General features: G+C 43.2%; 1 protein-coding gene across 4 annotated transcripts in view; it reads left to right on the top strand.

Annotated features, from left to right (window-relative positions):
- Nucleotides 1-14,328, top strand: part of KMT2C (lysine methyltransferase 2C) — a 917,733-nt gene that overhangs the window by 731,695 nt on the left and 171,710 nt on the right. For all 4 annotated transcript variants that reach the window (XM_030198371.1, XM_030198346.1, XM_030198363.1 and 1 more), the window contains one exon: nt 517-628. In XM_030198371.1, the coding sequence (XP_030054231.1) occupies nt 517-628 (112 nt within the window). The remainder of the gene's footprint in view (nt 1-516; nt 629-14,328) is intronic.

Genomic DNA, 14,328 nt, shown 5'->3' with positions numbered 1-14,328 from the left:
AGTCCCTTCCCATCTCTTACCCATTTCACGCCCTCTTACTGAGTTAACTGCCAACTTGGAAATTAGCATGCACTAACTGTTAAGATGCCTATTAGCATACACATCCTATGTGATATGAGAAGTATTTCACCAGAAGTGAAACACTATTATGTGCTGGTGGTCATAAAATATAGTGCAGTACTGAAATCAGTCAGTAATTCATTGGTTACTAAGTAGTCATTCATATCTAGTTTTTAAATTATTTTCTGCAAATTTCTGAGCCATTCTATAACAGTGCACACACATGTTCCCTCTAAACTCTGCTGGAACTCCACTGAAGCTTCAGAGAAAGTACAGAACTTCCTGATAAGTTTGAACATGAAGCCCAACATATCTAAGAAAATAACTTTTTCCTGATGACATATACCATCAGCATTTTTTATGCTATCTTGAATTTTGAGTCTACTGTACTGAAAAGTTTCTTTAAGCATTCATAAATTGGCATTTTTATATTATTTTTGTGAATTTGTTTTGTAGATTTTGATGTGATCACTGATCCTATAATGAAAGCCAAAATGGTGGCTCTAAAAGGGATCAATAAAGTGATGGCACAGAACAACATGGGGATGCCAACAATGGTTATTAACAGGTAAGCAAAGTGAGCATCATTTTGTTTTCTTTTTCTTTCAAATTGCATTCATATGCCTGAAATACAAAGTTTTTATTTGAAATGAAACACACTGACTTTAGAATATACATATAGATAAAGCCACAAGGCCTATTTTCCTTTTTTGTTGCAGTATTGTAGTCTTAACTTGATTGACAGCTTTTTCCTAGCTTCTCTTTGTCAGTCATTTGGCCAATGGTAGAGTTTAATGAGTGTTATAAATTTAGTCCTATATTTATGTATTTTGGGATTTAAACTAATCAGATGTACTGTTTGCGTAGGAACATGACAGGGTATGTGCATGGTTGTAAAGATATACACATACTAATTGGGTATGTTTGGCCTTGTTTTTCAGTATATCATAGCACTATGCTATTCAACAGGTAGCATATTTAGTTTAATCCAGTTATAAAAAAAATTGTTTTCATAAAAATATATACCAATTTAAGATAGCTTGTGAAGAACATTTAATGATTCAGTTATAAAAAATGTTGTTTTCCTAAAAATATATTTAGCGCTTTAAGATAGCTTGTGAAGAACATTGTTATTAAATGCAAAATTAGCTTGTGAACAACATTGTTAATAAATGCAAAATTTGTTCCTAGAATTTTGTGAGTGTGCCTGTGTAGGAACTATCTATTGTGTCAGTCTTCACTCCCGGTCCTTGAGGATTGCCAGCAGGTTACCATCTATTGTAAAGACGTTTTGTGGGAAAGCAAATAATTTTACATATAAAAATTTCCAAAACATGTCTATTTTATGCCTGTCTTATAACAGCAACCTAGGTAGCTCTCAGGCTAATTTTCGAAAGAGAAGGGTGCCCATCTTCCGACACAAATCGGGAGATGGGCGTCCTTCTCTCAGAGTCGCCCAAATCGGCATAATCGAAAGCCGATTTTGGGCATCCTCAACTGCTTCCCATTGCGGGGACAACCAAAATTCACGGAGGCGTGTTGTCACCATAGCGAAGGCAGGACTGGGGCGTGATTAGGAAATGGGCGTCCTCGGCCGATAATGGAAAAAAGAAGGGCGTCCCTGACGAACACTTGGCCGACTTTACTTGGTCCTTTTTTCTTGCCACCAAGCCGTGAAAAGGTGCCCAAACTGACCAGATGACCACCGGAGGGAATTGGGGATGACCTCCCCTTACTCCCCCAGTGGTCACCAACCCCCTCCCACCCTAAAAAAAACGTTTAAAATATTTTTTGCCAGCCTCTATGCCACCCTCAAATGTCATACCCAGCTCCATGACAGCAGTATGCAGGTCCCTGGAGCAGTTTTAGTGGGTGCAGTGCACTTCAGCCAGGCGGACCCAGGCCCATTCCTCCCTACCTGTTACACTTGTGGTGGTAAATGTGAGCCCTCCAAAACCCACCCGAAACCCACTGTACCCACATGTAGGTGCCCCCCTTCATCCCTTAGGGCTATGGTAGTGGTGTACAGTTGTGGGGAGTCCGCTGTAGTGCCCCTTAGGGTGTCCGTTTGGTGTTCTGGCATGTCAGGGGGACCAGTGCAGTACAAATTCTGGCTCCTCTCATGACCAAAGGGCTTGGATTTGGTCGTTTTTGAGATGGGCATCCTCGGTTTCCATTATGGCTGAAAACTGGGGACGACCATCTCTAAGGTCGACCTAAATGTTGAGATTTGGGTGTCCCCGACTGTATTATCGAAATGAAAGATGGTTGCCCATCTTGTTTCGATAATATGAGTATCCCCGCCCCTTCGCCGGGACATCCTTAGAGATGGGCACCCCCATTCAATTATGCCCCTCCACATGTCTCTATATAAGAGTCCTCTGCTTTCTACTCTTTGAAAGAGTGAAATATCGATTCACATTTACCTGTTTTACATCACTCAGGATTTTGTAGACCTCTATCATATCCCCCCTCAGCCATCTGTTTTCTAAGCTGAAGAGCTCTAACCTCTTAAGCTTTTCCTCATATGAGAGGAATTTCATCCCCTTAATCATTTTGGTTGCCCATCTTTGAACCTTTTCTAATTCCTCTATGTGTTGCATGCAGGTAGAAATGATGGTTAGATTATTGCACCGCCCGCTGTTCTATGTGAAGCACTTGGTAGCCACATCTTGCTTATGTTTGTGCCTTTCGTGCCACGCCTCCAGAGTCTCCAATCACGGCTGGGCACTACTCACACAATACAATCCTCTCAACCGGTACCTTAAGAACCAGACTGCTGGTAGTACTATTTAGACTGCAACAAAGACAAAAAGAGACCAAGGAAGTGCTTCCTGGGGTTAACACTGGTTTATTTAATTATCCAGAGATTAGGATAAAAAAATAAGAAAATAGTCTAGTATAGAAAAGAGGAGAAAACATGAAATGACAATGGAAATGATCAGGTCAGGCTCTCAATCCCCTGGCATGGGGCAGTTTGCACTATACACTGACCAACTTCTTATCTGGCAAAAGACATAATATATAGAACTTTCTTTCTCTTACAGTACAAAAGAGCAAGAGGGAGGGAGGGACTTTTCCCTCCTTAATTAGCATCTTGTAAATACAGTCAGGATACAGTCAGGATCTTTATGACAAAGGATGTGCATGGCATATGTTTACATTTCTTTTAGAAGTTACATTTTGGTCTATTGTCATGAAGTGACAGGGTGTTTTTAGATTATTACCTCTCTTCTGGTCATACCTTCAAAAGAATATATTTCAGGTCTTTTGATCTTTTGTTTTAGTATATTTTCCTTTATTCTTATTTATTATTCTAATTCTAAGAAGAGGAGGCAAGAGTTAATTACTTTCCTTTTGGAGGTCATGTTTTCCCAAGCTTCTGACAGCCCAAATCATTCTTATTCTAAAGACCAAAACTGCTTCCCTACAGATAGGCGTTAGATTTCTCTCTTGCCTGCTCAGATCCTATGTTGATATTATAACATGGGTTTTCTTTGTGTTCAAAGAGAACTATTGTTGCCTGTCATAAAACTATTGCCATTTGGCTCCAGAGATCCTTTTCTTAAAGGAGTTTGATCTGCCTCTCCTTTGTGAGATACAGTATGGATCTTTTGTGTTAGACAGAAAGATGTCTTCTGCAAGCGTTATGTGTTATGTACTCTTACAGTTACAACAAAAAGAGTCTTTGAAGTGGCCTTTCCTCAAAGGACATGGGAAAGAAACTCTGTCTCTGGAATTCCCTTAGGCCATTCACACTTAGTGGGAGAAATTGTGGGTAAATCAGGTTTACAATTCACCTGACTTATGCAAGAGGAGGGAGAAAGGGTGGGGAGTGAATTGCTATTCCAGCAAGCTGTTCATGATTCAGAAAGAAAAAATCCTTCAATTTTCTCTGTCCAAACATGTAGACAAATTCTGTGCAAAGAATATTGTAGGTCTTATTTGTGCCTCTTCCAGGCCTTCTTTGTACCTACTCCAACACTTATGTTGACACAGATGTGGTCTTCCAGGGGATCATTTCCACATTTCGTGGTCTTGCCCTGGGTTAGTTCATTTTAAAAGACAGATGGATAAGGAAATCAGGGAGATCTTGAGCAAGGAAATGTTTTTCACATCACTGCTCAGTTGGTATACTGGTGGGATGTGGCACATAAGATGAATGTCTGTTAATTGGTCAGCTACTTCACCTTTGTGATGAGGATCCTAAAATTACTTATTGGTATAAACCAGTTTTTGAGATTGCTATGATTGAGAAGTTGTCCTACTTGTTGTGGGAGAAAATTGATACAAATAATATCTGGAACAAGTACAGGAAGCACCAAAACAGTGGTGTTTACTGGCTTGCAGTACAGTGTGTGAAACGTATGTGTGGAAGGCAAAGTAATATGTGGAGATTGTTGTGCTGATATAAAATTGTATTCTATTTATATTGTTTAAGACTATACTGAGAAAATGTATTGCCTATCATGTTAAAGAAAGCAGCTTTAAAAACAAAATTTTACATATCCTTGGAGAATGGAAACCAAGGTCAGCTGCACCAGTGTCCATTTCTACTGCTTCAAGAAAGGAAACTTCACATGTATGCACTGGGAATCCTCATGTCTTGACATCCTTGGAGATCTGAACGTACAGTCAGTAGTGCAAGACAGGCACAAACTCACTTCATTGAATAGATCGTCTTATGAGTTTGAGTCATAGCACTTCTGGGATTCTGATGAGCCAAGAAGTTTCCAGAAGAGAAGTCTACTGGCCTCCCTTCAGATCCCTTCCCCACCACATGAGAGATGCAAATCCCCACCAGAGGTACTCTTTCATTGACTTTGTACAGGAGATGACGCAGGCTGTCCCATTTAAGAAACACAAAAACATAGAAAAATGAAGGCAGATAAAGACCATTTGGCTTATCCAGTGTGTCCATCCATGCCACCTACTATCCCTTCTCCCATAGAGATCCTGTGTACTTGTCCCAACCTTTAATGAATTTAGACACAGTTTTCATCTCTACCACCTCCACCAGGAGGCTGATCCATGCATTCACCACTCTTTCCATGAAGAAATATTTCCTCAGGTTACTCCTGAGTCTGTCCCCTTTCACCTTCATCCTATACCCCCTCATTCCAGAGCTTCCTTTCATTTGAAAGAGACTCTCCTCCTGTGCATTTATGCCATGGAGATATTTTTTCCAAAGTTTACATATTGAGATCTTTGTCTCAATACATTTTGACATAGATGACTGACCATTTTAGGAGCTGTCCCTCTGCACCAACTCCATCCTGTCTATATCTTTTGAATGTGCAGTCTCCTTTCAGAAAAAGGTCTTCAGAACAATCTCCTGGAATTGCGAGCGATCTGGAACACAGTGATGGCTTTCAGAGATCGGCTGTCCAACCAAATCATCTTGATTCAGACAGACAATCAGGTTACCATGTATTACACCAACAAGACGCCCAGATGTGGCTTTGGGCGTGCCGTCACGGAAAGTTTCTCCAAGCCACTTATCTGGCAGACGTAAGCAACAGTCTAGCCGACAGGCTGAGCATGGTAATGCAACCTCATGAGTAGTCATTGAATATGGGCATCGCCCGCAAGATCTTCTGAGTGTGGGGCACCCCCTCAGTGGATCTTTTTGCCACTCAGATCAATCACAAGGTCCTTCAGTTCTGTTCCAGGCTTCAGGCCCATGACAGACTAGTGTCAGATGCCTTTCTCCTCCATTGGGGAACAGGCCTTCTGTATGCGTATCCTCCCATACCTCTAATAGGGAAGACTTTGCTGAAACTCAAGCAAGACAGCGGAACCATGATTCTGATTGCTCCCTTTTGGCCATGCCAAATTTGTTTCCCTCTTCTTCTAGAGTAGTCCTCTGAGGTAGATTTGGAAACTTGAGTGGAGAGATGCATTATGGTTGCTCTCAGTTGAGGGAGGAAGGCTCAACCCTGAGTAGTGTCTAAGAGAGCCCCAATAAACTGTAAGTTCTGAACAGGTTGAAGATATGATTTGGTATTGATCATAAATCCAAGGAGTTCCAGGAGCCTTATGGCGGACAGAGTTGAAGTCTGTGCTTCCTCACAGGAGGCTGTCTTGATTAACCAGTCATCAAGGTAGGGGAAGACATGTATGCCCCACCTGTGGAGCGTTACAGCTACACTATCGGTCATTTTGTGAAGACTCAGGGAGTCGAAGCCAAGTTGAACGGTATGACCTTGTACTGATAATTGAGAGTCCCACGGCAGAAGCACAGGAACTTTCTGTAGGCAGGTAGGCTTGGTATGTAACTGTATGCCTCCTTCAGATCTAGAGAGCAAAGCCAGACATTGAGTTGGATCATGGGAAGAAGTGATCCCAGGGAAACCAAAATTTTTCTTTGAGTAGGAATTTGTTTAAATTTTGCAGGTCAAGAATAGATCATGCTCCCCCCGTCTTTTTTGGTTTGAGAGAGAACCTGGAGTAAAACCTTCAAACCCTCTCTGGTGGAGGAACTGGTTCTACTGCATTAAGCCAGAGGAGGGCAGAGAGCTCCTCCCAAAGTATCATCATTTGGATGGAGTTGAAACAAGACTCTCTTGTTGGATGGTCAGAAGGTCTTTTTTTCCCAATGCAGAGCATAACCGTGATGTATGATACATAACACCTAACGGTCAGAAGTTATAAGCGGCCACCTCTGTTTAAAGAGGATAAGTCTACTCCCACTGTTAGGTCGCTTGGCATGGACATCTGGGTGGTAGCAGTGCTATCTAGGAAGGAGTCAAAAACTGAGTCGTTTGGACTGAGGAGGAGTCTTTGATTTCTGTCCCTGCTGTTGCCGTTGACATGAGTGTCAGAGTTTAGTTCTTTGAGGTGCAGGAGGAGAAGGAGTGTAATGACACTTAGATACATAGTAATTGAAGCTTCAAAATCCTCCTGCAAATCTTCTAGAAAAAGAGGTGGCAGACCACGACAAGGGACAACTTCTAGATGCTCTTGGACAGCAGATTTGAGGTCGGGGACCCTGAGCAAAGAAAGAAGCCACATTGCTACCCCTAAAGCAGAAATGCGGGAAGAGACCAGGCCTGCTTTTTCCAGATATTTACGAAAATCTAGAAGCTTCCTGTGAAGCTTGAGGAAGTCATCAGCTTTTTCACGAGGAAGGAAGTCTGTAAAGGAGGGAGTACTCTGTATTAAATTGTAGAATAAATTTGATAATCTCAGTATATGACTGGTTAGTATTGAGGCCCGAAATGATGTTCTGCTAAAAGTCTAATATTTTAGTTTCTCTGCCTGGAGAAACAGAAGCATGAGATCTCGCACTGGGAATACCTTTTAAAGCGAAGTCCACAACTAAGGAATAATGGGGTAACTGTGTTTTTTTCAAACCCAGTGCATTTCTGTAATCCTGTACATTGTATCATTTTTCTTTGGAGCAGCTTGAACTGTCGGAGACTCCCAGTTTTTGATCAGAGTATTCTTCATAATTGTATGAAATGAAACAATGATTCCTTCTCTAGGAGAGTCTTAATCTAGAACTTCAAAGAGTTCTGAATGAGGTTCTTCCTCTGTTTCCAATTTGAAATGTATGGTTTGGACCATCTCATGGACAAGGCCAGGAAAGGATATACTTTCTGGAAGAGACTTATGTCTCTCAGGTGGTGGAGAAGGATCAGATGGAATGCTATAGGGCTCCTCAGCTGAGAGTTTCTGTGGGTCCTGTTCTGTATCTAAAGAGAGGTCTGAGTCTGACTCTTCAAAGTACGGTTCTTGGGCATAGGAGATGTGGAAGAACTTTGATGGCTACTACTACTACTTATCATTTCTATAGTGCTACCGGACGTACACAGTGCTTCACACTTGAACATGGAGAGACAGTCCCTGCTCGATAGAGCTTACAATGACAGACAGGACAAGTAAGGGATAAGGGTTAGGACAGACAGGACATATCAGGGATAGGGGACAGTTGAAGGATTAGGTTTAGGTTTATGAGTTAAAAGCAGCATCGAAGAGGTGGGTTTTTGGCTTAGATTTGAAGATGGCCAGAGATGAGGCTTGGCGTACCGGCTCAGGAAGTTTATTCCAGGCATACGGTGCAGCAAGATAGAAGGAACGGAATCTGGAGTTAGCGGTGGAGGAGAAGGGTGCAGATATGAGAGATTTGCCCAGTGAGCGGAGTTCCCGGGGAGGAGTGTAGGGAGAGATGAGAGTGGAGAGGTACTGAGGAGCTGCAGAGTGAATGCATTTGTAAGTCAGTAAGAGGAGTTTGAACTGAATGTGGAAACGGATAGGGAGCCAATGAAGTGACTTGAGGAGAGGGCTAATATGAGCATAACGACACTGGCGGAATATTAGTCGTGCAGCAGAATTTTGAACAGATTGAAGAGTACTACTACTACTACTTAGCATTTCTATAGCGCTGCCAGGGTTACGCAGCGCTGTACAAGTTTAACATGGGGAAGGACCGTCCCTGCTCGAAAGAGCTTACAATCTAAAGGTTACAAACTATGTAGTCAATGTAGGTATCATGAGTGGGGAAGGTGGTTATGCGCCAAAAGCAAGTGAGAAGAGATGGGCTTTGAGTAAGGACTTGAAGATGGGCAGGGAGGGCGCATGACGTATGGGCTCAGGAAGGCTGTTCCAGGCATATGGTGATGCGAGGCAGAAGGGGCGGAGTCTGGAGTTAGCGGTGGTGGAGAAGGGTACAGATAGGAGTGCTTTGTCCTGAGAGCGGAGGTTACAGGTGGGAACATAAGGGGAGGAGGTTAGATAGGTAATGGGGGGCTGCAGATTGAGTGCATTTGAAGGTCAATAGGAGATGCTTGAACTGTATACGGTAGCGGATCGGGAGCCAGTGAAGCGACTTGAGGAGAGGGGTGATATGAGAGTATCGGTTCACGCGGTAGATAAGATGTGCAGCGGAATTTTGGACAGATTGAAGGGGGGATAGGTGGCTAAGCAGGAGGCCAGCGAGGAGAAGGTTGCAATAGTCAAGACGAGAGGTAACGAGCGAGTGGACGAGGGTTCGGGTGATCTGTTCAGAGAGGAATGGGCGAATTTTGCTAATATTATAGAGGAAGAAGCGACAGGTCTTAGCTGTCTGCTGGATATGGACAGAGAAGGAGAGGGAGGAGTCGAAGATGACTCCGAGATTGCGGGCTGAAGCGACGGGGAGGATGAGGGTGTTGTCAACAGAGACGGAAAGCGGGGGAGGAGGAGAAGAGGGTTTGGGTGGAAAGACAAGGAGTTCAATCTTAGCCATGTTCAGTTTCAGATGCCGGTTAGACATCCAGGCAGCGATGTCTGAAAGGCAGGCCGAAACTTTGGCCTGGGTTTTGACCGTGATGTCGGGAGTGGAGAGATAAAGCTGGGTGTCATCAGCATAGAGATGGTACTGGAAACCATGTGATGAGATCAGCGAGCCCAGGGAAGAGGTATAGATCAAGAAAAGAAGCGGTCCAAGGACAGAACCTTGAGGAACTCCAACAGAGAGCGGGATGGGGGTGGAAGAAGAGCCATTAGAATATACTCTGAAGGTGCGATGGGAAAGATACGAAGAGAACCAGGAGAGGACGGAGCCCTGGAACCCGAATGAGGACAGTGTGTCAAGAAGTAAATTATGATTGACGGTGTCAAAGGCGGCAGATAGGTCGAGGAGGATGAGGATGGAATAGTGACCTTTGGATTTGGCAAGGAACAAGTCATTACAGACTTTAGAGAGTGCTGTTTCTGTCGAGTGAAGTGGGCGAAAGCCGGATTGGAGTGGATCGAGTACGGCCTGAGAGGAGAGGAAATCAAGGCAGCGGCTGTGGACAGCGCGTTCAAGTAATTTGGAGAGGAAGGGTAGAAGAGAGATGGGACGGTAGTTGGAGGGACAGGTGGAGTCTAGTGATGGTTTTTTGAGAAGTGGTGTGACGACAGCGTGCTTGAAGGTGTCAGGGACAGTAGCACTGAAGAGAGAGAGGTTGAGGATGTGACAGATTGAAGGGTTGACTGTAGGAGAGATGTTGTTAAGCAGATTGGTGGGAATGGGATCAGAGGAACAGGTGGTGCTCTTAGAGGAAGAGAGGAGGTGAGCAGTTTCCTCTTCGGTGATCTCAGGGAAGGAGGAGGAGGCCAGGCTAGGTTGGTTAGGGGAGTGGGTTAAGAAGTCACAGGGAGGAGAAGGCTTGGAAGTGAATTCAAGGTTTATCTTCTGCACCTTATCGCGGAAGTAGTCAGCTAGTGTTTGAGGAGAGAGTGAGGGGGGGGTGGGAGTGGAGGGCACTTTAAGTAGGGAGTTGAGGGTGGCGAAGAGGCGACGAGGGTTGGAGCCAAGAGAATTAGTTAATTGAGAATAGTATTCCTGTTTGGCAAGGAATAGGGAGGACTGGAAGGAGGAAAGCATGAATTTGTAATGGGTGAAGTCTGACAGGGTGCGAGATTTCCTCCAGAGTCGTTCAGCAGATCGGGTGCAGGAGCGAAGGTAACGGATGCAAGGTGTTAACCAGGGCTGAGGATTAATGCGCTTAGTGGGTCGAGAGACAGATGGTGCTAGGGTGTCCAGAGCAGAGGAGAGAATTTCATTGTAGGCAGAGATGGCCGTGTCGACAGATTCGGAAGACGAGATGGAAGGGAAGAAATTGGAGATGTGAGATGATAGGGTAGGGGGGTCGACGGCCTGAAGAGGAGAGAGATGGCTCAGTGGGAGACCTGTGAGAAGCAGGTTGCAGTAGGTGATAAGAGTGTGGATGAGGGTTCTGGTTGCATACTCAGAAAGGAAAGGGCGAATTTTGGTGATGTTATAGAGGAAGAAACGACAGGTTTTAGCAGTCTGTTGAATATGTGAAGCGAAGGAGAGGGAGGAGTCAAAGATGACCCCAAGGTTACGTGCTGAGACAGGAAGGATGAGCGTATTATCCACAGAAATAGAGAAAGGGGGGAGAGGAGAGGTTGGTTTAGGTGGAAAGATAAGAAGCTCAGTCTTGGTCATGTTTAGCTTCAGATGGTGGTGAAACATCCAGGCAGCAATGTCAGACAGGCATGCTGAAACTTTGGCCTGGATGCCTGCTGAGATTTCTGGTGTAGAGAGGTAGATCTGGGAGTCAACGGCTCTTGATGAGAAACAAGTTCAAGAGAAGGATGTTTATGCAGGGGAGGTGTTAGCAGAGTGCTTGGAGGGAGAATGATGGCAATGCTACTTAGGTTTTTTACACTGTAGCACCCTCAATGCTTATGGCATAGACAAGACATAGCTTCCTTATATAGTCATGGTACCAAGTCCAATGTTGGACCCTCTCAATGAAAAGACTTGGTGGGAGGAGGATAACTAGTGGGACACTCTCATATCAGGGTACAAATTATATTGCAGTGATAGGGTAGATGGAATTGGTGGAGGGGTAGCATTATAGTTGAATCAAATAGACTAAAAATTCAGAAGGACTTAAAACACATCTTAGAATCCCTTTGGATAGAAATTCCATGTGTAAAGGGGAAAAGGATAGTGATAGAAGTGTACTACCGTCCACCTGGCCAGGATGAATAGACTGATATAGAAATGTTATAAGAAATTAGGGAGGCTAACAAACTGGGCAACACAATAATAATGGGTGATTTGAATTACTCTGGTATTGACTAGGTAAATGTAGCATCAGTGTGTGCTGGGGAGGTGAAATTCTTTGATGAAATCAACAGCTGATTTATGGAGCAGCTGGTTCAGGAACCAACAAGAGGGGGAAAAATTCTGGACCTAGTCCTTAGTGGAGCGCATGATCTGGTACAGGAGGTAATTGTGCTGGGGCTGCTTGATAACAGTGATCATAATATGTTCAGATTTGGTATCCGCTCTAGAGTAAGTACACACAGGAAATCCAGTATATTAGCATTTAACTTTCATAAAGGAGACTATGATAAAATGAGTAGAATGGTGAAAAAAAAACTTAGAGAAGTAGGTGCAAAGGTCAAACATTTACATCGGGCGTGGATGCTGTTCAAAAATACCATTCTTGAAGCCTAGACCAGACATATTGCATGTTTTAAAAAAGGAGGAAGGAAGGGCAAACGACAGCCTCCATGGTTAAAAAGTGAGGTGAAGAAAAGCTATTAGAGGTAAAAGAAAATCCTTCAGAAAATGGAAGAAGGATCCAACTGAAATTAATAGAAAACAACATAAGGAATGGCAAGTTGAATGCAAAGTGCTGATAGGAAGGCAAAGAGAGACTTTGAAAAGAAGGAAGCATTGGAGGCAAAAACACAGATTAGTAACATTTTTTAGGTATATTAAAATCAAGAAGCTGGCAAAAGAATCAGTTGGACCACTAGATGACTGAGGGATAGAAGGGGCAATCAGTGAAGACAAGGCCATAGCGGAGAGATTAAATGAATTCTTTGCTTTGGTCTTCACTGAGTAAGATGTGGGAGAGATATCAATGCCAGAAATGGTATTCAGTGCTGATGAGACAGAGAAACTGAAGCAAATCTCTGTAAACATGGAAGATGTAATGGAGAAATTTGACAAAGAGTAGCAAAAATCACCTGGAACGGATGGTATACATGTCATAGTACTGATAGAATTGAAAAAGGACCTTGCAGAGCTATTGTTACTAATATGTAATTTATCTTTAAAATCAAGCATGGTGCCGGAAGATTGGAGGGTGGCCAATGTAATGCCAATTTTGAAAAAGGGTTCCAGAGGTGATCCAGGAAACTATAGACCAGTGAGCCTGACATCGTTGCTGGGCAAAATGTTAGAGACTGTTATAAAGAACAAAATTACAGAGCATATACATAAGCATGAATTAATGAGACAAAGCCAACATAGATTTAGTCAAGGGAAATCTTGCTTCACCAATCTACTGTATTTCTTTGAAAGGGTGAATATGCATATGGATAAAGGCGAGCCGGTTGATATTGTGTATCTGGATTTTCAGAAGGCGTTTGACAGAGTACCTCATGAAAGGCTCCAGAGGAAATTAGAAAGTCATGAGATAGGCGGCAATGCCCTATTGTGGATTAAAACTGGTTAAAAGATAGAAAACAGAGAGTAGGGATAAATGATCAGTATTCTCAATGTAGAAGGGTAGATAGTGGGGTTCCCCAGGGGTCCGTGCTGGGACCGCTGCTTTTTAATATATTTAAAAATGAGCTAGAGATGGGAATAACTAGTGAGGTTATTAAATTTGTTGATGACTGAAAGCTATTCAAATTTGTTAAATTACAAGAGGATTGTGAAAAATTTCAAGAGGACCTGTAAAGGGATCCGCTTCCTCCGCTCTGGGTTGGTGCCGGCAGCCCTGTTAGGCTCACAGGTTTCCAGCAAAGAACCAGACTGCCATACGGACTTAGGACCAAAGTGCTTTATTCTCAATTCAGTTCCACTCTCAAAATTGAAATGCAGTTCACAAACAGGGTTCTGGCCGGGTTCAAAACTCCAGCCAACATTCAGTTCTTTAACGGTTCAGGCCCACTTCCTTGGCACTACCTCCCTTCTCCCTCAGAAAGGCTCAGTCAAAGTGTGCAGCCTGCTGTTCTATACATCCCAATAATTCAACCCTTTCACAAACAGTCTCTTCAAAGGAAACCACTACTTAGTGTGTAATCTTTTTTTATTGACTTTTGAACAATGACATAACCAAAATATTGTCCATTACAAATCAGCACACGTAAAGACAAATACAGAAATATTGGTAATCCTATATAATAATTCTCACCTCCAACGTTCTAAAGTAGCTGCCTGTGTCCGTGGCTCCTGGAATTGCTGAGCTAGGCTCCGTAGCCAGGCTGACGTCACACACAGCTGATTCCCAGGCAGGGACTCCTCCCCCTGTCTGGGAATCAGCTGTGAGTGCGCCGCTCAAACACCCCCTCGGTGCATCACCCAAGCCCCCCCCCCCCCCCCCCCCCCGGCATATAATAAAATGATCTGAACATAGTTTGGGTATGAAAAGGATTCACAAAATTCCAATAATGGATCCCAAACTTTTTAACAGTTTCTAAAAAACCCTGGAACTCTGCCATTATTCATTAATATATAAATAAGAATCTTTATTTGAGAGCATAATGGCGAATACCATAGCTTCAAGTCTAACATTTCTTATCATAAAAAAATCCCATAACATATACTAGAAACGAACATCCATAAATTTTCTTGTTTTGTAAGATCTATACCTCATGTATTCATAATCCAAGAGCACTGGCTCTTCACCTTTATCAAACTCACATACACACCGGTCCTTGTAACCACCTCTTTCCCCTCCCCCCTTCCTCCCTCTCTCAAGAAAACTTCAACCCTTAGAACTACTAGCCCTTACTACATTGTTAATC

Source organism: Microcaecilia unicolor, chromosome 1 (genome assembly GCF_901765095.1).
Source record: "Microcaecilia unicolor chromosome 1, aMicUni1.1, whole genome shotgun sequence".
Lineage (NCBI taxonomy): Eukaryota > Metazoa > Chordata > Amphibia > Gymnophiona > Siphonopidae > Microcaecilia > Microcaecilia unicolor.
The sequence above is the reverse complement of the archived record's forward strand: the minus strand, read 5'-3'. Positions and strand labels throughout refer to the sequence as shown.